General features: G+C 44.4%; 1 protein-coding gene across 2 annotated transcripts in view; it reads left to right on the plus strand.

Annotated features, from left to right (window-relative positions):
• Positions 1-2,257: 2,257 nt before the first annotated feature.
• The window catches only part of GOLGA5 (golgin A5), a 33,447-nt gene continuing 13,846 nt past the window's right edge, over positions 2,258-21,858 (plus strand). Inside the window, exons 1-8 of one of the 2 annotated variants that reach the window (XM_038406803.2) lie at positions 2,258-2,838; positions 3,857-4,471; positions 6,726-6,947; positions 8,000-8,219; positions 9,027-9,150; positions 12,022-12,225; positions 13,984-14,154; positions 15,331-15,459. In XM_038406803.2, the coding sequence (XP_038262731.1) occupies positions 3,907-4,471; positions 6,726-6,947; positions 8,000-8,219; positions 9,027-9,150; positions 12,022-12,225; positions 13,984-14,154; positions 15,331-15,459 (1,635 nt within the window). In that variant the 5' untranslated portion in view covers positions 2,258-2,838; positions 3,857-3,906. The remainder of the gene's footprint in view (positions 2,839-3,856; positions 4,472-6,725; positions 6,948-7,999; positions 8,220-9,026; positions 9,151-12,021; positions 12,226-13,983; positions 14,155-15,330; positions 15,460-21,858) is intronic. The other variant, XM_038406804.2, reaches the window with a different exon arrangement.

The raw sequence follows: 21,858 nt of genomic DNA on the forward strand, positions 1-21,858 counted from the left end.
CTAAATTCACTACAAACTACCATGCTCCTCCCTGCTTAAAAAGCCAATAAAATGCTTTTCATCTTTAAATCTTCCGCTAATCTTAAAGGTTAAAGCCTCTTAATTTCCCACTGTTCAATCCCCTCCCACAGCCTGGAGTCCCCACCGGCACCCTCATTCCTGGCCCCACCCCAAAGCCCACACACCCAGCTGGAGCCCACACCCCCTCCCACACTCTGAACCCCTCAGCCCCAGCCCAGAGCCCTTTCCTGCACCCCAAACCCCTCATCCCTGGCCCCACTCCAGAGCCTGCATCCCCAGTCAGAGTCCTCACCCCCTTCCACACCCCTGCCCCAGTCCGGTGAAAGTGAGTGAGGGTGGGGAAGAGCGAGCGACAGGGAGGGGAGATGGAGCGAGTGGGGGCGGGGCCTCCAAGAAGGACTGGGGAAGGGCGCGGGGCAGGGGTGTTCAGTTTTGTGTGATTAGAAAGTTGGCAACCCTAGCAGGTGGACTACGCTAAAGTACAAGTAATAGACAGCTAGATTTGGGGAAAAAGAAAAGCAGTACTTGTGGCACCTTAGAGACTAACAAGTTTATTAGAGCATAAGCTTTCGTGAGCTACAGCTCACTTCATTTGTGTCCTTTTCAAAGAAGGGGGCTGGGGAGGGAATGTATTTTGGGAAGTGCTGTGGGAGCAGGAGAGCATGTACTGACATTGAAGGATGAAGGATGGTTCTGTGGTTAGATAGCCACCTAAGATTTTGGAAACCCAAGTTCAATTCCCTCCTCTTCTAGATGTCCTGTTTGACTCTGGGCAAAACACTTAATCTTTTGGTGCCTGTTTCCCACATGGGCAGAGATTGAGGGGGCATTGCCCTGCCCCTCCCCAACTGGATATGTTGCAGAGATGATGCACGAAGGGGGAAGTGCCTAGATTTCTCCCTTCTATTTGCCCTGCTTCCTCCTTGTGGAGGAATGTTTGCTGGAGCAAGCAGTGACATGCGTGCAAGTCATTTTCCCCACATGGGCTGCGTAAGGGGAAGGCAGGAGAGCAGCTCCTGATACCTCACAGCACAGCACAGCCAGGGAAACTGACCTGGACGGACAGAGCACCTGGTGTTGCTGCTCCCCTCAACTCCCTAGCGGGGCACAGAGGAATGTTCAGGGGATGAGGGAGCGAGCAACAATGCCAGGTGCTCTGTGTGTCCAGGTCAGTTTCCCCACATGGACTGCCTAAAGGGAGGGCAGAAGAGCAGCTCCTGAGCCTCACCCTCACAGCAAAGCTCTAGCTTGGGCCCATTTCAGTTTTGCTAGCCTATCAAATAAGAGACTTGCCCCAGAAACACAGGCATCTAGACATAGGGGCCATATTCTAATCACCACTGGTAACATGTAGCAAGTGAATATAAGATCTGAGCTGTTTCCCAAGTGTCTGTGCAGTGTACAGCATTGACTGTGTCAAGCCCAGGTGAGTGACAGAGTGAACAGGGAAGGTTAAATGTGAGGGGAATGTGCTTAGGCAGATGAGCAAAGGGCACAGGCTTTAGCGATGGATTTGTCTGATGTGGGCATTGCATATTTATGCATCTCTAAAACCAGGGAGACATGCTTCAGTTACATGAAAGTGCTCCGTTCTGTTTAATCAAGAATTTGTTGTTATGCTAATGTTGATTTTTAAGTGGTAGCTGGTAAACATGGCAAATAATTAAGTTAAAACAAAAAATTAAGGCTGTAATGTAAACTGTATGAAATGTAATGCAAACTGTATAAAATGAATGTAAACTGTATTTGTGATTTCAAGTACACTGTAATTTAAGTACCACAACAACTGGTAAATCAAAAAGTTTAGACCTATCCCTATTATTAATACTATTAAGCCCCCCCCCCCCCCGAAGTCAAACTACACCTATGGTTCCCCATCTGTACAACTGGGGCTACACAGTCTGTCCTGCCCCGCAGGAGCAGCATGGGGGGACTCAGGTGAAAGGCTGGGAAGCGGGCAGGTGCTGAGACCTCCGGCCGTACCCCAGGTAAGCTGTTGCCCCGGAAGGAGGGGGAGCGGCACGTGAGGTGGGGCGGGCATGAATCTGCTCCGGTTGAGCATCTGTAGCTATAACCCCCTGGCTGGACGTTTGCAACTCCAGGCCAGATCACGGGCCAAAGGCAGACTCCAGGCCCCGCCGGGGGGGCTCGTTTCTGAGTGATCTCACAGCGCCGTCTCGAGGCTGCTCGCGGCTCTGCTTCTCGCCTCACGGCGGTGAGGAGCATCAGGAAGGGGGGGGGGGGATGGAGGAGGGGTTGTTAGCGTTAGACCCGTTGCCCTCGAACGAGTGGGAGGGGCCTGTGAGAGAGCCGAGGGCGGGGTCACGTGGAGGGAGATCGGGGGCGAGAGGGAGCGGGGGAAGGTTCAAGTGCGCCGGCCTCGCCTCGCTGGGCAACGTGACCCTCGGCGGCGCGAGCCTGTGGCTGACAGAGTCTGCGGCGCCGCTCCAACTCCGCCCCTCCCGCCGGGAACGCTACGGGGCCGCTTGCTCACTCCCTGCCCCTCCTCTCTAGGACGGGCGGGCTCTCGTGGCAAGGGGCGTGGCCTTGCTCCCTCCCTGCCCCTCCTCTCCGGCGGCGGTGGACATGGCCTCGCTCCGCGCTTCTGACTGCGCCTGCGCGTCCGGCGGCCGGGCCGGTGGTGCGCGGGGTCCCTGCGTCCGCCCTTCTAGTGGCCACGTCTCCCGGAAGATGGAGCTGAGCTGCCGTGTCCGGCCTGCGGCCTCTGTGTAGCCGGTGCGGTCTCTGCCGCCGGCTTAGCCCCTGCATCCCTCGCCCGGCTGCTCCCCGCGGAGGCAGGGCGGGCGCCGGGACAAGGTGAGGCCGGGGCTGTGCTGGGGCCTAATAGCGCGGCGGGGGATGGGAAGCGGCGGCAGGGGTGGGGGGGTTAAGGGCGACTCCTCATTCTGAGCCGCCCGCTCCCCCCCCCCCCGTGTTGTGCTGCCGATGCCGACCCTTCTGTCCCCCGCCCCGTCGCGGGTGTCCGCACGGCTGTGTCTCCTCCAGGGTCCAGGCAGGGCTCGTGTGGGGCACGGCCCCCCGAACACCGGCCCAGGTGTCATCGCGGGCAGCCTACGGGGCGCTCAGGTCCAGACTGGTAAAGGCATATGGGTGCCCAGCCCCAGCCGACGTTCTCGCCTTTAAAAGTCTGGCCCTTAGGGCCCATAGTTAAAGAGGTCCTCCAACATAGTTAAAGGGGTCCACACAGTCCGCCAGATTAGGAGTTGCACCCATTTTAAAGCAGACCATTAGTGTTGGGGGGGGGGGGGGAGTTCCTGCAAATGCCTCTGGAGAGGTCTGTATGTCAAAGGTCAAAAACTTTTTTTTTTCTACTATACACCTGTGGTTATCCTCATCACTTCCTATTTCCCTTTCCATCCCAGTTTGTTTTCCTTTAATCTGCTGCAAGCAAACCATCATTTTATATTATAGGGAATGCTACAGCTGCTAGTAGGTGTTATGCCCTGAATGACTATGCTGGTTTAGCAGAGGTAGTCGCGTGAATGGACCCTGAAATCTTTTTACTTACTTATTATAATTATTGGGCTGGTGGTTTTTTTTTTTGTTTGTTTTTTTAAATTATTTTCTCTGGAGTCTGGACCTTAACTATAAATTGAACAAGAAATCTGGACTCTGACAAAAAATAATTGATTACCCCTAGTCTACATTTTCCTGTAAGAACATCTGATTTGGACTCTCTCCAATAATATGGCTTGTTAATGGATGAAACAAGGACAAAACTATTAACATAACCATAGTTTACGGCAAAGATAAACCAGGTGCCTCAGTTCATCAACATATATTTGATCTGTAACCATTTTGTATCTTTTTGCAGCTCATGCTTTTGGAGTTCAATTCTGTATATTTTGTCAATAGACATCCATTATGTCTTGGTTTGCTGATCTTGCTGGAAAGGCAGAGGACCTTCTCAACAGAGTCGATCAAGGAGCTGCATCAGCTTTAAGCAAAAAAGATGGCATAGGGAATGTAATATATGATCATATGGATTTGGAGCCTGCCGGTGAATATCCTGAACTGCACCAGCAAACTGGAGAATTGAAATATCAGACATCATCTAAAGCAACCTATATCTCCTCAGCAGCTGATAATATTAAACACCAGAAAGCTACAATCCTGGCTGGAACTGCAAATGTCAAAGCAGCATCCAAGATGTCTTCGGAGGCCTCTTCTCCAGCAGAAAGTGTTTCCACACCCAGACCTTCTTCCCAGTTTGTGAGAAGGAAAAAGTCTGAACCTAATGATGAGCTTTTGTTCGATTTTCTCAATAGTTCTGAGAAAGGAACTAATGGACGGATGGACCCTAAAAAGGAAAAGAGCAAGACAGTTGTTCTTCAGAATCACTCTCTGACTTCAAGCATTAGTTCTATGCCTACAAGTACACAAAATGTAAAAACTACTGAAGACAATTCCATCAGGAGTCAAAGCCATGGTAGCTAACTAGAACTATAGATGTTTATTGAACATGGGTATATTTAAAACCATGTTATGTGAAGGGTAACAAATTTTACTGACAGTAAATGAAATAGATTCTAATATGAGGGAAAGGTGTTCTAGAGTAATGGTAATGTGGTTGGGAGACAAGAACCTCTTAATTCTAACCTCAGTACTTCTATTGATTCACTGGGTGGCCTTGGAGTAACCTTACCTATTTCCCTCCATTTCTCCATATGTAAAATGAGTAGAATACATGCACTGCCTCACGAGAGTGCTGTTACTTAGTTGATAGTACAGTTCATTGAATATTTAAAGTACTATAAGTGCATGTATTTAGTATTATTAAATCAAACCTATTCTATTCATTTACTGTAACTGAAGTTGGTAAAAAGACTTAGCCCTCCCCTTATTATAGTTTCTACTCCTTACAATTGGGATATGTTTATAGTTAAGAGTTCTTATAACTCTTTAATGATGTGTTAATTGTAGATTCAGGTCACGTGGTACCCTGATTATGTTTACAAGGTATGCCTGATTTGCCCACTATAGCATCTTGAGTTTGCCAGTCATTGGTATTAGTTAGGTATGTCTCTTAGTGCACCCGACATAAGACAGTGCATAACTTTTGTGGGAGCTAGCTGTAAAATGGAGATGGGCTATTCTATTTTATAGTTTTTATTTTATGATTATTGACAAAAATAAATGTATTGTCACACAGTGTCTGGTTATGTGAAGACTGTATAAACTAAAAGGAAGGGCATGGCACAGTACTTAGAACGTTTTAACTCTAGGGCAGGAGATTCAAGAAGTATTGAACAAATCTTGCTCGGATTTATAGTGCTGTTTTCTTGGTGTGTCAGTATTCAGAATTAATGGCCCACCCCATTTCCCTAGGACACTGTGTGATGTGGACTGTTGAAGGTGGAGCAGGCTTGTTGGTGAGCACAAGGTGAAGTAAAGAGTATGATGACAGTTTAAAACACTGGATTCAAATGAACACCCTTGCTTTGTATTGACTTCAGTCTGCATTCACTGGTTTTTCATCTGGTTATCCAAGGTGGATATACTGAATCTGAAGTAAAATTAACACGTGTGGAACAGCTGTTTCTTTATTTCATATTGACACCAATGCAAGACTTTACGTACAAGGCCCTATAATATATGCTCATTGGCATCTAGAATGTTATATAAGACTTCAGTAACCCCCTATTAGGAATCCAAATCCCATGTGTGTGTTTTCTGATGACTTGGTCAGAGCGCTGTCGGCTGTTAGTTTAGAGTGTTGTTTCTATCAGCATCCAGTCTATAAAATAGAATTGCTACTTAATTCCCATAATTCAGGGAATTTATGTGAAATTAAGATTTCTAGATTCATGAAAATTACAAGGAACTTTTGAATAGTATTACAAAACCTCTTACAGAAGTATGATATGAAACAAGAATAAAGGAAATATTCCACAGCCTACTACAGGGCTTCAAATCATTGCATTTTCCAGTGTTTTTGTAGTAAATATTTCTATGGTGAAAAGTGCCTCCCCTCCTCCTGAAAAAATAGATTGATTAAATACTTTGAGGCCAGGTGGTTAGTAAAGAAGTTTGTGAGGAGATGGATATAATTGAAGTGACCTTAATAGGCTATCTTATATAAAGTGAATAAACTGCACTCTTCTGTGTTTGGATTAGATTTTTGACGCTTGCTGTTGGCAATATAATTCATAAAAATGAAACTTGAATGGCTTGTACATGACATCAGAATTCCAAGATGAAAATTTTTACTTTGGACATGTGTACAAGTGTGTGTATCTATCTATCTTTTTTTTTTTTTTTTTTAGAATTTTAAGTCTTTTAACAGCCAGCAAGTGTGAATTTGGACACTTTTATATTTTAAAAAAACACATAGCTTGCTGACAGTATATACCGTGTATTTCTATAACTCTCTGAAGTTTTCTGCAGCATAGTCATGAAAATGTTAACATTTTCCCACCCAAAATATGATTTTGTTATAACCAATTGCTAACTGTTTTGCCATCTGTGGCTGTTCTCGCTACAGTGTACAAATCATCTGCATTATACTATGTACTAGAATATGGTACTATATAGGTCTGTCTATTCTGAGTAGCTATTCAGTGATCCACTTTAATGGTGAAATGTCTATCTTTTTTTATATATGTGGATCATTTGTATAGCTACTCACAGTAAGTAGACCAACAAACAAATATACTTGATTTAACTCAGATTTCTTTGTACAGAAACTCCTGATGGCTCTGATTCTGGATTGGATACACAAGTGGATGTTACAAAAGATTCATCACTGAATACAGCAACTAATCACAGCCTTTCAGCTAATGATGATTGCAAATCCCACGAACTGTCTAATCTTCGCCTGGAGAATCAACTGCTTCGGAATGAGGTTCAGTCTTTAAATCAAGAAATGGCTTCATTAATTCAGAGATCCAAAGAAACACAGGAAGGTAGTCTAGTTTGGAAGCTTATATTTCAGAATATTAACTAGTTTTGAGATTCTAGTAAAATAGAAACTAGTACCGACTCTCCATCAGTGACTTGTGTTCAGATTCAAGTACTTCTAGTTGAATCTGTAAACGTGGCTTATTAAGCATAGTGATTCCTGACAGTCTAAATGGGTACTAAGCTGGAGAGAATGAAAAATATCTTTGAGCTATCCACGTTAAGCTCATTACTCCTAATGAATTTAAGACAAAGATGTTCTGATATGGTGAGTAACATGGCCTTCACTGAAACCATCTGGGGAAAAAAAAATGTACTTGAGATAGTTTGGAGGAGTAGTCGTTCTTCAACAACAAAATAAGAGTGGTGATTAAAGGGACACAATCAAGTTAATTAGACCCAAAATTTAGATTGTGTAAAAACAAGGTTTCTACAATATTTGAAACCCAAACATTACAGCATGTATCATGCAAATATATGAGGCCCAGAAAGTGAAACAGTCGAGAAAATAACAATTAAAAAGTCAAATTGACTAGTCTATAGGTTCCTTGCCTAAGCTAATTGAAATGCAAAATAAGCCAAATAAATTTGTAGTAATGTTTAACTAATCAAAGCTGATAATACTACAGGTTAGGGAAATCTTTTTTAAAAACAGTACTGCATATGAATTTTAACCTGATAATTTTGAGTAAAGGTTAAAACTAATATGGTGTTTTGTTTTGTTTTTTTTTTTTTAAATGTCATCTTAACACTGACTCATTGACTCTAGTAGTTTGTGCCTTTTTAAGTTTTATTTTGTGCTTTAGCGGCTTGGATTAAGAAGAGAATCTGCTCCAGTTCTTTAGTCAGCTCTCCTTTTTTTTTTTTTTTTTTTTTTTTTTTTTTTTCCAATGTTCTATAAACTCAACTGGTTGCACTTAATTTTTTCTGGTATGGATTGTGATATGTGGCATTCTAACCACATGGCATCTAATACTATTTATTTTTCCTTGAGGCAGCAGATTTTATTGTATGTATGCAAATGTATCTTTTTTTTTTTTTTTTTTTTTTTTTTTAGAATTAAAGCATGCCAGAGCAAGGGTTGAAAAATGGAATGTTGACCATTCAAAGAGTGACAGGGTCGTTCGACAACTTCAAGCTCAGGTTGATGATCTTGCAGAAGCTGTTTCTGCAAAGGATTCCCAACTGGCCGTGCTGAAAGTGCGGTTGCAAGAAGCTGATCAGCTACTGAGTACTCGGACAGAAGCCCTGGAAGCATTACAGAGTGAAAAATCACGGTACTTTAAAACCCATTCCAAATAGTAGTAGTAAGTTGGAGAGTTCAAGCTATAAAGATTGGTGTTTTCAGTAGTCAAAATGACAGTTGTTATAGCTTTCCTATATATCTAGATTTGAGAATTTTAGTTAGGAAAAATGTAAGTATTTAGGCTTGATTCGGATATCATTATACTTAACATGAGCATGCCATTGACTTCAGTGAGAACAGGTCAGAGACTTGAATAAGATTAATTGCCACTTGCTTGTGTCAGTGTCTATTTGTGACTGAATTGATATAACTGTTCAAATACATTTTATATAAACCATTTGTGTAATTCTAATGTTTGAGAGAGAAGTCTGAAATTTGAGATCTCACATTGATAGAGACTATATTTGGCCAAAGGGCAAATTAAATATGTTTGCCTACAAGTGTAAGAACTTTTCTGTTTGTGTCCACATTGGGTGTTCAGTAGTCAGTTGAATACTTGCTCCTTTATTTAAAAAAAAAAAACAAACCAAACCTAAGAGTAAAACTTTTTAAATTCTACTTCTGACTTGGGCAACAGAATATGTGGGGTGCTTTTACTTTTAGATGAGCTGTAGGTTTTATTCTTACTATTCTACCTGTGTTCTGAAGTAGTGTTTAAGAAAATAGAATTCTTTTCTGCATTAGAAAAGAAAAACATTGCAGAGTGAAAACCAGACAAACTATTTGATTAGCACTGTCTGACATAAGAGAGTTTGAAAAAAATCACCTTTATTGTTTCTACCTTGAAAGCATAGTATATAGGCTTATTTTTCAATGACATTCTGTAATACTCTTTTAGAATAATACAAGACCACAGCGAAGGGAGAAACCTGCAGAATCAAGCCCTTCAAACTGTACAGGAGAGGCTACATGATGCAGACTCCGCATTGAAGCGAGAACAAGAAAGTTACAAGCAGATGCAGGTTAGATGTGAAAACGGAGGTGGAGTGTCAGATTCCGCTTTTGGGTTCCTGAGATGCTAAGTGCCCTTAACTCCCATTGATTTTACCTGGAGTTAAGGTTCTGAGCACTTGGCGGGATCTGGCCTTTGAAGAAGTAGGTGTCCATTGTATACTAATTTATTTAGCTTTTTTTAAATTTTATTTTCCAGATTCATGGTGAAACAGTCCAGAAACTATTGACCACTTTTATTGTAGTTCTGTTTTTACCAGACTGTTAGTGTTTCAGCATAAAACTCCTCTTTAAATAGATTTGCGAACTCATGCTGCTAATAGATTACTGAACTAGTTTTAACCTTGTTTATTTTCCATAGTTTATACTTTTTGCTTATTACTTAACTGCACTTAATTTGGACAATGGAATCCATTGATCCATTTTTTTTTTTCTGATTTCTCCTGAATTAGTATGCTTTTTGGGTGTAGACTCTACTGCAAGAAAATGTTTAAAACCTGCTGCGGCCGGGGGAGAGGCACCCCAACCCGAGCCAGCTGTGGCTGGGGAAGAGGTGCCCCAGCTCCGGGCCAACCACGGCTGGGAAAGAGTCGCCTATCCCATGGCCCCAACCCCAGAGCTGCTGTGGCAGGGAGAGGCAGGAAGAAACACTCTCTCCCAGCCCCAGAGCTGCCTGGGGAGAGGCACCTATCCTGCAGCCCGAGACCCAGAGGTGCCTCTCCCTGCCATGGCAGCTCTTCTCCCCTCCCCTGCCCAGCCCAGGTGCTGCTGCGGGGGGAGAGAGAGCTGGGAGGAGTCTTTCCCTGCCATAGCCTGGAGCAGCCTGCACTCCAAATCCCTCATCCCCGGCCCCAACACAGAGCCTGCAACTCCTGCTGGAGCCCTCACTCACACACTCCAGACACCTCAATCCCACCCCCATCACATGAAATTTTGTTATGTGCACCTATATGGAGGTGGTTTACTTCTGAGGGCATTCTGCGCCAAAAAGATTAAAAATTCTGCACAGAATATTTTAAATTTCTGCAAATTTTATTTTTCAAATAAATGTGGAGTCTCCAGCATCGCGTTGGGGAGCATAGGCACCGACCCTGTGGAACCAAGCTCCCCACCGCACCTCAACTCCTCCTCCTCCCGTGAATGCACCGCATCCCCGCTCCTCCACATACTTCCCAGTGCTTGCCACCACCAAACAGCTGGAGCAAGCTCCAGGAGGGAGTGGGAAGAGCGGAAATGTGGCGCGCTCAGGGGAGGAGGTGGAGAAGAGGCAGGGCCGGTGCGGGGATTTGGGGAAGGAGTCAAATAGGGGCAGGGAAGGGGCGTAGTTGGGGCAGGGACTTAGGGGAAGGGGTTGGAATGGAAGTGGGCGGGGATGGGGGCAGAGGGGGGTTGAGCACCCACTGATGCCATTAGAAGTCGGCACCTATGTTGGGGAGCACAGGCCCCTGACTGCACAGAGGTGGGAGATCACTGTGAAGCTCCCCCCTGGGACACAGACACAGTGATGAGGCTGCACCCAACTCTGACACAGCGCAAGGACAAGGCCTGCCCCAGAAACACCCGAGTGCCCTGCCCCTCTGTGCCAGGTGCACCAGGCAGGTGTGAGTAGGCAGGCTCAGCAAGGCAGGATCCAAGTGTGGAGGGGCTTAGTGTGTGTGTGTGTGTGTGGGGGGGGGGGAATTAGGTGTGGGTTGAGAGGGTTCTGTGTGGGGCAGTCTGGGTGTGGGCGGCTCACTGGGGATCTGGATGTGGGGGAGATCTGGATGCGCAGGAGCTTGTTGGGTTCTGGGTGCAAAGGTAATGGGACTCTGCAGGGGGGTCCTGGTGAAGGTGGTTGGGCCTCAGTGTAGGGAGGGTCTAGGTTTGTGGGGGAGTTTTGAGTGTGGCAGGGGTTCTTGGTGTGGGGGGGCTCCAGATGCTGGAGGCGTGGGACTGGGATCCAGCTGCAGCTGGTTGGTGCTTGGTAGGGTGGGGATCCATGTGAGGGTGGCTCGTCAGGATGGTCTAGGTGCAGGGAGAGTGGGGCTCATCGGGTGGGTTCTGGGTGCCGGGGGGTGAGGCTCGGCGGGATGGTCTGGGTATAGATGCAATGGGGGTTGGGCGGATGCAGGAGCAGCTCACTGTACAGTGATTCTCCCCCCTGCAGCTGAGGAGCAATGGGTGCAGGAAGTGCTGGGGGGCAGGAGGGGAGTTTACAGAGCTTCCTACAGCCAGGGGAGAAATCTGGGGATGGGTCTGGCATGGCCCTCTTCCCCTGCACTGCATCCGGGAAGTCCTGTCCTCCCCAGCCCAGCCAGGACTAGCAGCTGTGCCCAGTGCAGAGTAGGAGTCACCACCCTGGTCTTCCCTTGTCTTGCCTCCTGCTCCACAGCGATTTACTTCTCTGCTGGCTGCCCTGGCACCCGAAACATACATGACAGCTCTGTGGCTTCCCTTTGCTTCCCCATCCGAAAGTCATTTTTCTGCGGGAAAGCAAAGAAATCTGCAGAGGACATGAATTCTACGCATGCATAGTGATGCAGAATTTTTACTCCTGGGGGAATTCGAGGGAACATTGGTTTAAACCCCAAGTGGACAGTGTCTTTTCAAGGGGCAATTTGCTCATTTTGTCAGTCATATGGCTTAAATAATAGGATGAATTTCCTTTATTCAGTAAAGAAAATATCTGTTTAATGATTTAGATCTGGCTGCTTTCTAGGATTTAGCACTCCATTAAACTTAGTGCGAGTTTTGTCTGAATAAAAAGTCCTGAAGAAGATTTTAACCTGGAGGGAATGAACTCTAATGTCTTGTTTCTTTTATAGTTAGCATTGAAACCTTTTTTGCTAACTGAAAATTGGGATTGTACTAATTGTTTAAACTTTTTTTTTTGCCACTAATAGAATGAGTTTGCGGCTCGCCTTAGTAAAATGGAAGTTGAGAGGCAGAACTTGGCCGAAGCAGTTACTGCAGCAGAACGAAAATATGTGGATGAGAAGAGGAGAGTGGAGGAGCTTCAGCAGCAAGTCAAAATAACTAAAAACAACTTGGAGTCTGTTAAACAGGAATTGGTGGACTACAAACAAAAAGCTACTCGCATACTCCAAGTAAGCGTGCAACTAGCTTCTGAGTATTAAGTAACTGAGAAGAAATCCAGGTTAATGCAAAAACATTGACACATTTGATTTTAAAGTGGAATGGAGCAATGAATCATTGGAATGGAGCATCATGTTTAATTTTGTTCCATTTGTTTTCTACATCTGATCAGTGATATATTTGCTTTTGGACTTTTTATATCAACAGTATATTATAATGGTGCAATAGATCTTAAAATACATGATAGAATTAAATTTAATAGAATCACATGCCGCTGAAGACTGAGTTAGATAATTGACATGAAAATTAAAATCCTGATCCTGCAATATAATTATAAATCATAGAATATTAGAGTTGGAAGAGACCTCGGGAGGTCATCTAGTCCAGCCTCTTGCTCAAAGCAGGACCAATCCCAACTAAATCATCTCAGCCAGGGCTTTGTCAAGCTGGGCCTTAAAAACCTCTAAGGATGGAGATTCCACCACCTCCCTTGGTAAACCATTCCCGTGCTTCACCACCCCCCTAGTGAAATAGTTATTCCTAATATCCAACCTAGACCTCCCCCCACTGCAACTTGAGACCATTGCTTCTTATTCTGTCATCTGCTTCCGCTGAGGACAGCCTAGCTCCATCCTCTTTGGAACCCCCCTTTCAGGTAGTTGAAGTTTGCTATTAAATCCCTCCTCACTCTTCTCTTCTGCAGATTAAATAAGACCAGTTCCCTCAGCCTCTCTTCGTAAATCATGTCCCCCTGCCCCCTAATCATTTTCATTGCCCTCCGCTGGACTCTCCCATTTGTTCACATCTTTTCTGTAGTGGGGAGCACAAAACGAACACAGTTCTCCAGATGTGGCCTCACCAGGGCCGAATAGAGGGGGAATAATCACTTCCCCTGATCTACGGGCAATGCTCCTACTAATACAGCCCAATATGCCGTTAGCCTTCCTGGCAACAAGGGCACATTGTTGATTCCTGTCCAGCTTCTTGTCCACTGTAATTCCCAGGTCCTTTTCTGAAGAACTGCCACTTAGCCAATCGGTCCCCAGCCTGTAGCAGTGCATGGGATTCTTCTGTCCTAAGTGCAGGACTCTGCACTTGTCCTTGTTGAACCTCATCAGATTTGTTTTGGCCCAATCCTCCAATTTGTCCAAGTCACTCTGAACCCTATCCCTACCTTCCAGCCTATCTTCCTCTCCCCGCAGCTTAGTGTCATCCGTGAACTTGCTGAGAGTGCAATCCGTCCCATCATCCAGATCATTAATGAAGATGCTGAACAAAACCGGCCACAGCACCAACCCCTGGAGCACTCTGCTTGATACTCGCTGCCAACTAGACAGCGAGCTGTTCATCACTACTCGTTGAGCCTGACGATCTAGCCAGCTTTCTGTCCACCTTATAATCCATTCATCCAATCCATACTTTTTTTAACTTGCTGGCAAGAATGCTGTGGGAGTCGGTATCAAAAGCTTTGCTAAAGATATATCATGATATATGTCCACTGCTTTCCTCATATCCACAGAGCTAGTTATCTCCTCATAGAAGGCAATCAGGTTGGTCAGGCATGACAGACAGACACACACACTCATACATATATATTTAAAAAGTGTAGTTTTTAATTTTAGTTTCATGCCTGAAATTTTAGAGCCAAATCTTGCCGAGAGATTCAAGCATGGATCTCATATAGTCAGGGGCAGTAAAGCATATGTATTTAATGGTAGAATTTAATAGTTAGCATCTTTGTTAATACAAAAGCATTTTTAATCTTTCAGTCTAAAGAAAAGTTGATAAACAGCCTAAAAGAAGGCTCTGGCATTGAAGGGCTGGATAGTCTTACTGCAAGCACCATGGAATTAGAAGAACTGAGACATGAGAAAGAAACGCAGAAGGAGGAAATACAGAAATTAATGGGGCAGATACAGCAGCTGAGAACGGAGCTACAGGTAGAGAGATCTTTATATGCAGTCCTTGTAGTTAACCATGCAAGTATGTGGGATTACAGCGGCCTTTGTATTGCTTGTATTGGTATCACTATAATGGTATTCAAGACACCTTGTTACGGTTGGAACAACTATTATGCAGCTTTTAACATTTATTTATTAGTATTTAAAAAAAAAAAAAGTCTCTTGTGGGTGAGACAAATGCTTTGTCATTGATACTCCAGTTTCTCTCCATTCTCCTTGACCGCTCCAGTTCCTAGGGTAGAAGTAATAAGGTGTCTGAGGGCATGAGGGGAGAGAGGACATAGGTGTTGCCTCTACTGCTGTCTGTGATCTTCCCCCATCCCAGGCCCCCATTAAAAGATGGTGTTTCTGCCCAAAAAACTGTCATGTCTTTGGAGAGTGAAGGGTATGCCTTTTTGTTCTTCTAAGATTCCAGGACTGTTGATCTTCACAGTAGCTGTAGTCTTTGGGCAGCCACTGTTCCCTTAGTTGGCCCCAGAGGCAACGCAGTGGGGGCATGCAGGGTCACATGCCACCCCAGATTACTTGGTTACATGGTACAGTTGGCTGGGTCCCCCTCCCTGCAGAGCAGCTGAACTGGGGAGCTGCGCTGGTCAGGGAGAGGCATAGGCAGGAGCGGAAGAACAGCTGGGAGCTGCTCCGAGTCACGACTGCTTTAACTCTTCTGCGAGAGGGAGCGGAACAGCTGGGAGCTGCACAGAGTGCTTACCGCTTTCCTGGGACCGCGGGGGTGCTGCTTTCTAGAGAGAGGAGTGCAGCTCGGGGAGGAGGGTGCGTGACTCAAGTTGTTCCAGGGTTGTGTCTCCCTTCCCCCATTAGCAGGCACGGGTTGTCTGTGGTTACCCCTGCTCCCTGCAATGATGTACAAGCCTACCTGGTGAGGCTTCAACCTGTAGACAGGATGAGAAAGGAGGCAGTCAATTGGAGGTACCTATATATTTTAAAAAAAAAAAAGTAATAAATATATACATTTTTTTTTAATTGTGTATTTGGTCATTTATACTGAGGCTCTTTTTTTCTTGAAAGCAGTGATGGGCAAAAAAGGTGGCTAAAGCCACTTTAAGTTCCACTCTGCAGGAGTAGCTTTTGCTATTACTACAGGAATAGCTGTGTAGCTTGATGTTACTGGAACAATAACATTTATATTATTTTTAGGATATGGAGGCTCAGCAGGTTAGTGAAGCTGAGTCAGCAAAAGAACAACTTCAAGACCTCCAAGAACAGATTGCAACCCACAAAATGGCCAAACAAGAAGTGGAGGCTGAGCTGCAACGGCAAAAGCAGGTAAAGAATTAGAGAGCTGAGAAACATTATTCTAGGCCGTGTACAACCATGGCTTTGAAAAGCATTTTGGCTTAGAGTTGCCAGAGTTACTGTGAAGGCTCAAAGGAGAATGCTTCTATAAAGTTTGAAGAGAATTTGTCAGTCATTTGTCATGCATCAGCTGTATTTGAAGAAATTAGTTTTGTAATTAAACAGCATTGATGATTTGTCTTGTGGGTAGCTTTAGGCCCAGTGATTTCAGTAGGATTGGGCATTGTGCCCCTGCAATCTGATCTGCACAAATACATTCTTCTGCCTTCAGGGGGTTCAGCTCAAGTTAATGGAACCATTGTGATGGGGCCACTCACCTCACGTGAGTGCCTCCTATCTGGTGTGCATCTGCCTGCATTCTGTCTCTAGCTGTGCCATTTGCGGCAACCCCTGTTGGGCATTTAACTTCTCAAGCAGGTTTTCTATGACTCAGACCTCCAGCCAAGTCGCACACAGTCTGTAGGTGTACAGCAAAATAAACCCCTTCCAGGGTATGAGTCCAACAGGGCCTATTACGGTGCCCTCAGTTAGTATCTTTAGCCCTTTCTCTGGGCTTAGTGCTCAGCTCCTATCTAGGCTAGCTTTCAAATTGTCCTTTTCAAACGGTCCCTGCTCTGGGATGGAGCAGTGCCCCCAGGGCTCCCTCCCTAGAGACTTTTTGCCTCCTGGGGTACCCCAACTGACCCCAGCTGTCCAGCTGAGTCTCTCTGTGTTCTGTCCCTTTCCGAGGGTTTATCAAAGTCCACAAATGCTGAACCTCTTCAGAGTCTTCAGTCTGCTCCCTGGGCCTGTGTAAACTCCCCTTCTTCAGGGCTTTGGCCACTCTGTCTGTGACCAGAGTGGGGAGAACCTGGGCCCACCGACTACTCTGGGTCCCAACCCAGGAACCCTACAAAAACCAGTGAACCCTGCTGTGTCCCATTTAACTGTGCAGCTACTGTTCCCTAGGCCACTTCCCCGCAGCCCTTTCACCCTTTCCATGTCCCTTAGTTCAGGGCTGAAGTCTTGCTTGAGTCCCTGCAGTCGGCCAGAAGCATCTTCCTTGCTCCTGCCAGCAGCTGCTCTGTCCAGCTCTGCAGTGCTGTAGCCAGGAGCACCATTCTTGCATCTCTGGCTCCAGCCGGTGACTGATCTGCTCTGTCCAGCAGCTCCTTTTTATATGAGCCTGCTGGACTCTGGTTGCTTCCCCTCAGCTGCTCTACACAGCCTGGATGACTCACCTCTACTGCTCCTTTTCTGGGGCTGTGTATGGTAAGCCCGTGAGGCCTCCAGCAGGGGTCTCAGGGTCTGGTACACCCCATCACAACTATACAGGGATCTGATTGGAGTAACTGACTACAGGATTAGGGCCTCCGTGTGTGAGCATGTTACCCACTATTGGCTGGCTGCAATTTAGAAGGGATATAAGGATATTTCTATGAGTGGCTGCTCTCAGAGCTCTTTCTTCAGATCTAGTGATAAGAGAGTGTTGGTTTTAGAGCTAGAGAGACAGGATTCTAGTTCTAGTTCTGCAAAAACATACTTTATAATGGAAAGGGGGCTGCCTCTTCATAGTTAAGGTTGCAACTACAGTCCCATTACAAGATTGATTTCTATTTCACTTTTACTCCAAACAGGAGAGAGAGCCTCATGCTTTTGTAGTCTGAGTTAAGTCTCATTGACAATTAGAATGTTTTCTGAAAAATGAATTAAACCGAGTAAGTACTCTTGAAAATAAGTCCAGAGTGTTCCTTTAAAATGTTTGCAAAGCATCCAATGTTTCGTTGGGTCCCTCCATATCTCTAATGAAACTAATCTACATAACAGACTTGAAATATCGATAGATTTTGACAATGACTTGTGCAAGAGGCAGTTTTTAAGAGCAGGAATAGTAAAATATGTTTTTGAAAGATCAATACATCATTTTCTCTGAAGCCAGCAGCCAAAAAGATAAAATCATGGTGATGACAAATATTTGCATCATCAAACTCTGAACTGATCTGGGCTAACTTTCAAAAGTGAAATGAAACTACAGGATTAAACTACTCCATTATACCCTATCAAAGGGTATTTTCCCCCTTTCTCCGCCCCCACTAGGCCTAGAAGGAATTTCAAGGGTCTGTTTGCAGCAGGTGTGACAGGACTAGACAGTTTGTGGCTTACCCAAGTTTACACAGGAAGTTGGAAACCAAATTGGGCTTTATATGCAGTCTTCTCAAATTTCTATATTTAAGGCCAAATGTAAAATGAGGCTAATAACATTTACCCCTTTTTGTAAAGTGCTTTAGGCTCTTCAGATGAGAGAACACAAAGTAAGTGCAAAGCATTGTTAGTGACATTTTTCTGATGAGATAACTCCAGGTTAGAGAGGCACTGTGTGCATTAGACATTGGCGGTGAAACAAACAAACCAGGATGGTCTCTGGTATGATATTACAGTAATTTTTTTACCATTATTCAGAGTGATGGTAGGTTGTGTTGGGCATTCATTTTGGCAAATTAGGTGTAAGCATCTATAATTTTTCCCACCCATGTGCAGAATGAATTTTGTTATGTGCACCAATATGGAGGTGATGTGTGACACATCACCTCAATATTGGTGCTCCACACAAAATTCATGTGGCAGGGTGGGGCCAAGTGGCTCGGAGAGTGGGAGGGGACGCAGGGTTGGGGCAGAGGGTTGGAATGCGGGGGCGGTGAGGGCACGGGCTCTGGGGTAGGGCCGGGAATGAGGGGACTGGGGTGTGGGAGGGGACTCAGGGCTAAGGCAGAAGGTTAGGGTGCGGGTTTTGAGGTGGGGCTGGGGATGAAGGGTTTGAGGTGCGGGAGGGGGCTCAGGGCGAAGGCAGAGGGTTTGGGTGTGATGGCTTTGGCCAGGGGTGTGGGCTCTGAGGTGGTGGTGGGGATGAGGGGTTACATATGGTGGGGGGCGGGGACCGCAACTCGCTCTCCCCGCAGCAGCATTTGGGGTGGGGTGGGGGAGAGGTGCCTTTTCCCTGGCCGCGGCAGGTCTGGTGGGGCTAGGCCGGGGGAAGGGCTACTCTCCCTAACTGTGGCAGCTCCATCAGGGCTGGGTTGGACTGGGGGAGGGGCTCCTCTCCCCAGCTGCGGCAGCTCCGGCAGAGTGGGGCTGGGCTGGGGGACCTGCACAGCCCTAAATACCCTGTTGTGCTGCCACGCAGCTTATGGTGAACCTAGGTAAGCATGCATATTGCATCATTTAGAGGTGCCTAATGCAAAGGAAAAGAATTATAAAGAAAATAATAAATATTACCCATGTAATTAGACAGCACATTATTCTTATAAAATATAAAGCAATATCACAACACAATAAGCTTAGGTCCAACACAATATTTTTTATGAGTAAACTCAAAATTGAAATAGAGTACAACCTGTTTGCAAAGTAAACAAAACCTGAGCACTTCTGTAATACACACATTCATCAGCCTGAGATGCAAGTAAAAATTAAAGTTATGAAATACATAAATCAATTGATATTTCCCATTTATCAAAATTGCTTAAAAGAGCGTTTTTGCATATTGGAAGTAAGATAACAAAATGTACTTCATATACATTTAATACTTTATTAAGATTGTTACAAATCTTACGTATGTATATGTAGTTTTATACATGTGCATATGTAATATGTACATATGTATATGTAGTTTAAAATTTTAGATAATTTGGGTTTACTGGTAGAAGACTGACATCTAGTGGTATAATGGAATAATCCATGAACAAATGAACTTTTTTCTGTTTATTTAAATACATTCCTACTTGCATACAAGTATGTTCTGTAAGTAGTAAGTCATCACAGAATGTCAAGGTATATCAAGATGTTGCCCATTGCAACAGTGAAAGGTTGGGGGCTGTCAGCCCTATGAGAAGTTGACATTCCTTTTTGCCTTCCTCTGACTTGTGTAACATCTGTTTGCTCCTTTCATATTTTGTATTTCCAATGAGATGGTTTAAACATTTTAAATAAAAAAAATTAAAACACTTAAATGAGGTACAAGAGAACTTTTTTTTTTTTTTTTTTTTTTTTTTTTTTTTTTTTTTTTTTTTTGCCTAATTCATGCAAAGGACTTCAGGAAGTCTTGATTACATTAACCTGTAATAGTTTGAAAATGTGCCTACTTATGCAATCTTTTTTGGACTCCATTGTCCAAATATTGCTGCTCTCAGTCTGCTTAGTGTATGGTACTAATAAATTGCTAATAAAGCTTTCTGAGAGCATTAGGCCATATTAGACCATTAGACTTCAAGCAGAACTCCATAGTGATTTCTGTGAGGGGTTCTCTGCTTTAAATTATGGCATAATAGGGCATGTTGTTAATGACTAGTGCTATTAGGCTCATCATTCAGTTGAACACAGACCAGTGTCTTATATCTTGATAGAAATTTTTATTGTTGTAAATAAATTGCCACTGTTAGGAGAGAAAATAATGAGGAAGGCTGGAGAGTGTACCATCGTGTTGGGAACAATTTATTTTGTAGGATTATCTGTCCTTTTAGAAGTTGCATTTTAATTAGATGCTAGCTTGAACTAATTAAAATTCAAAAGTTCGAGTCTGCTTTAAATGGATGGCTAAATAATATTTATTATACCAAAGCAGATGGTAGAGTATATCCTGTTACCTCTGTCTTTAGGAGTGTGGGATATATTCTAAGGCAGTGCTATATCAAGAAAGACTGAGGTGGAGTGAAAATTATGGTAATTTTCTTTTATATTCATTTATTAAACTGAAATTTCCGTTTTAGGGACATAGTGAGTTATAATAATACCCAAATTATAAGTAAATCTGGTACTAACTGTGGTGGGTTCCCCAGGGTGCAATCTGTCAGTGGGGTACCGCTGAGCTCTCTGGCTTACCAACCTGGGCTCCCTCTCACACTGTGATGTTGTGACAAGCAGCAAACCTCTCCAGATACTGCACTTACACAGATATCCACAGGCAGGGTCACACCCAGCAGCGTTACATGAATGCTTCTCCTAGCCACTCATGAATTAACAATAGAAAGGCTTTAGCCAGTTCTCCCTGCCCCCCAGCCTGGGACCCCAGAGCTGTGCCATCTTGCCCTGGTCAGAAGCCTGACCATCGTAAGTTTATAACATAGTCCACCCCTCCCTCAATGTGGAGAGGACATGCACCAACTTTTGTTCCTGAGCAGATTTCCCAAGCACTTCAACCAAAACACACTGTTCTAGGTAAAACATAAGACAGATTTTAAGTGTTTGTAAGTAATAAGTGTACAGATCAAAGTTGGTTACCCAAGAAATAAAAGTAAAATTACTATCTGAGTTCTATAAACTAGATAGGATTTGAATCAAGCAATGTCTCACCCTGATGGTATCATTCCTGAATACACAGGATTCTTTTTTCCAGTCTGGGACCACCTCCCCAATTCAGTCTTCATTCTCCAGACGTGTTTTCAGGTGTTGAGCTCTGGGGGGAGAGAGGCCACTTTCCCTCCTTTATAGTTTCTTCCAGCTTGCTGGAAACATCTGTGATTGTGACATGGGTCAAGAAGTCTCCATTGTCTACATGCTATCACTGAGACGTCTCCATTGTATGGGTTCCTGGGACAGTCCTTGTGAGTGTGTATTCCCTTTAATGGGCTATTAGTGCATCTGACTCCTCCATTGTTGCACCGGAAGGGCTGGTCGTGGGTGTTCCCAACCTCACAACATATTTTTGTAACATGCACATAGAAAAACTTCATAACTCCACATACAATGATAGCCCATACAATCCAACAGGATATTAAAGTTCAACAAATCAAATCTTTTAAAATGATACCTCACAAGATACATTTTATACAAAACATATAATTATATCACCATGGTAAATATCGGGGTGCTGGGGTACTACTTTGGAGCACAGTGCCACATGAAGATAGTTCATAGAATATCAGGGTTGGAAGGGACCTCAGGAGGTCATCTAGTCCAACCCCCTGCTCAAAGCAGGACCAGTCCCAACTAAATCATCCCAGCCAGGGCTTTGTCAAGCCTGACCTTAAAAACTTCTAAGGAAGGAGATTCCATCACCTCCCGAGGTAACGCATTCCAGTGTTTCACCACCCTCTGTGGCGTTGTGTATATATGGAGATTCTTTAAAGTATTTGCTGTTTAGGCTTTTGATATTGAAGACTGGTTGAGGATCAGTAGGATAAGGATTTTTTTCCTTCTGCTTTGTGTACTCGGTGATTTGAAGGGAGAGTACAGTTATGTGCTGCTCTAACAGTAAATGACTGAAGTAAGACAGATTTTAAAAACATCACAGTAAACATGTTAAACCTTTAAATGGGAATTTAAAAGCGCTGTTCAAAAATCATGGTACTAACAAGATCTATGGTAATCTTCATCACTCAATCAGTTGCTCTTGGATAA

This window comes from Dermochelys coriacea, chromosome 6, assembly GCF_009764565.3.
Source record: "Dermochelys coriacea isolate rDerCor1 chromosome 6, rDerCor1.pri.v4, whole genome shotgun sequence".
Lineage (NCBI taxonomy): Eukaryota > Metazoa > Chordata > Testudines > Dermochelyidae > Dermochelys > Dermochelys coriacea.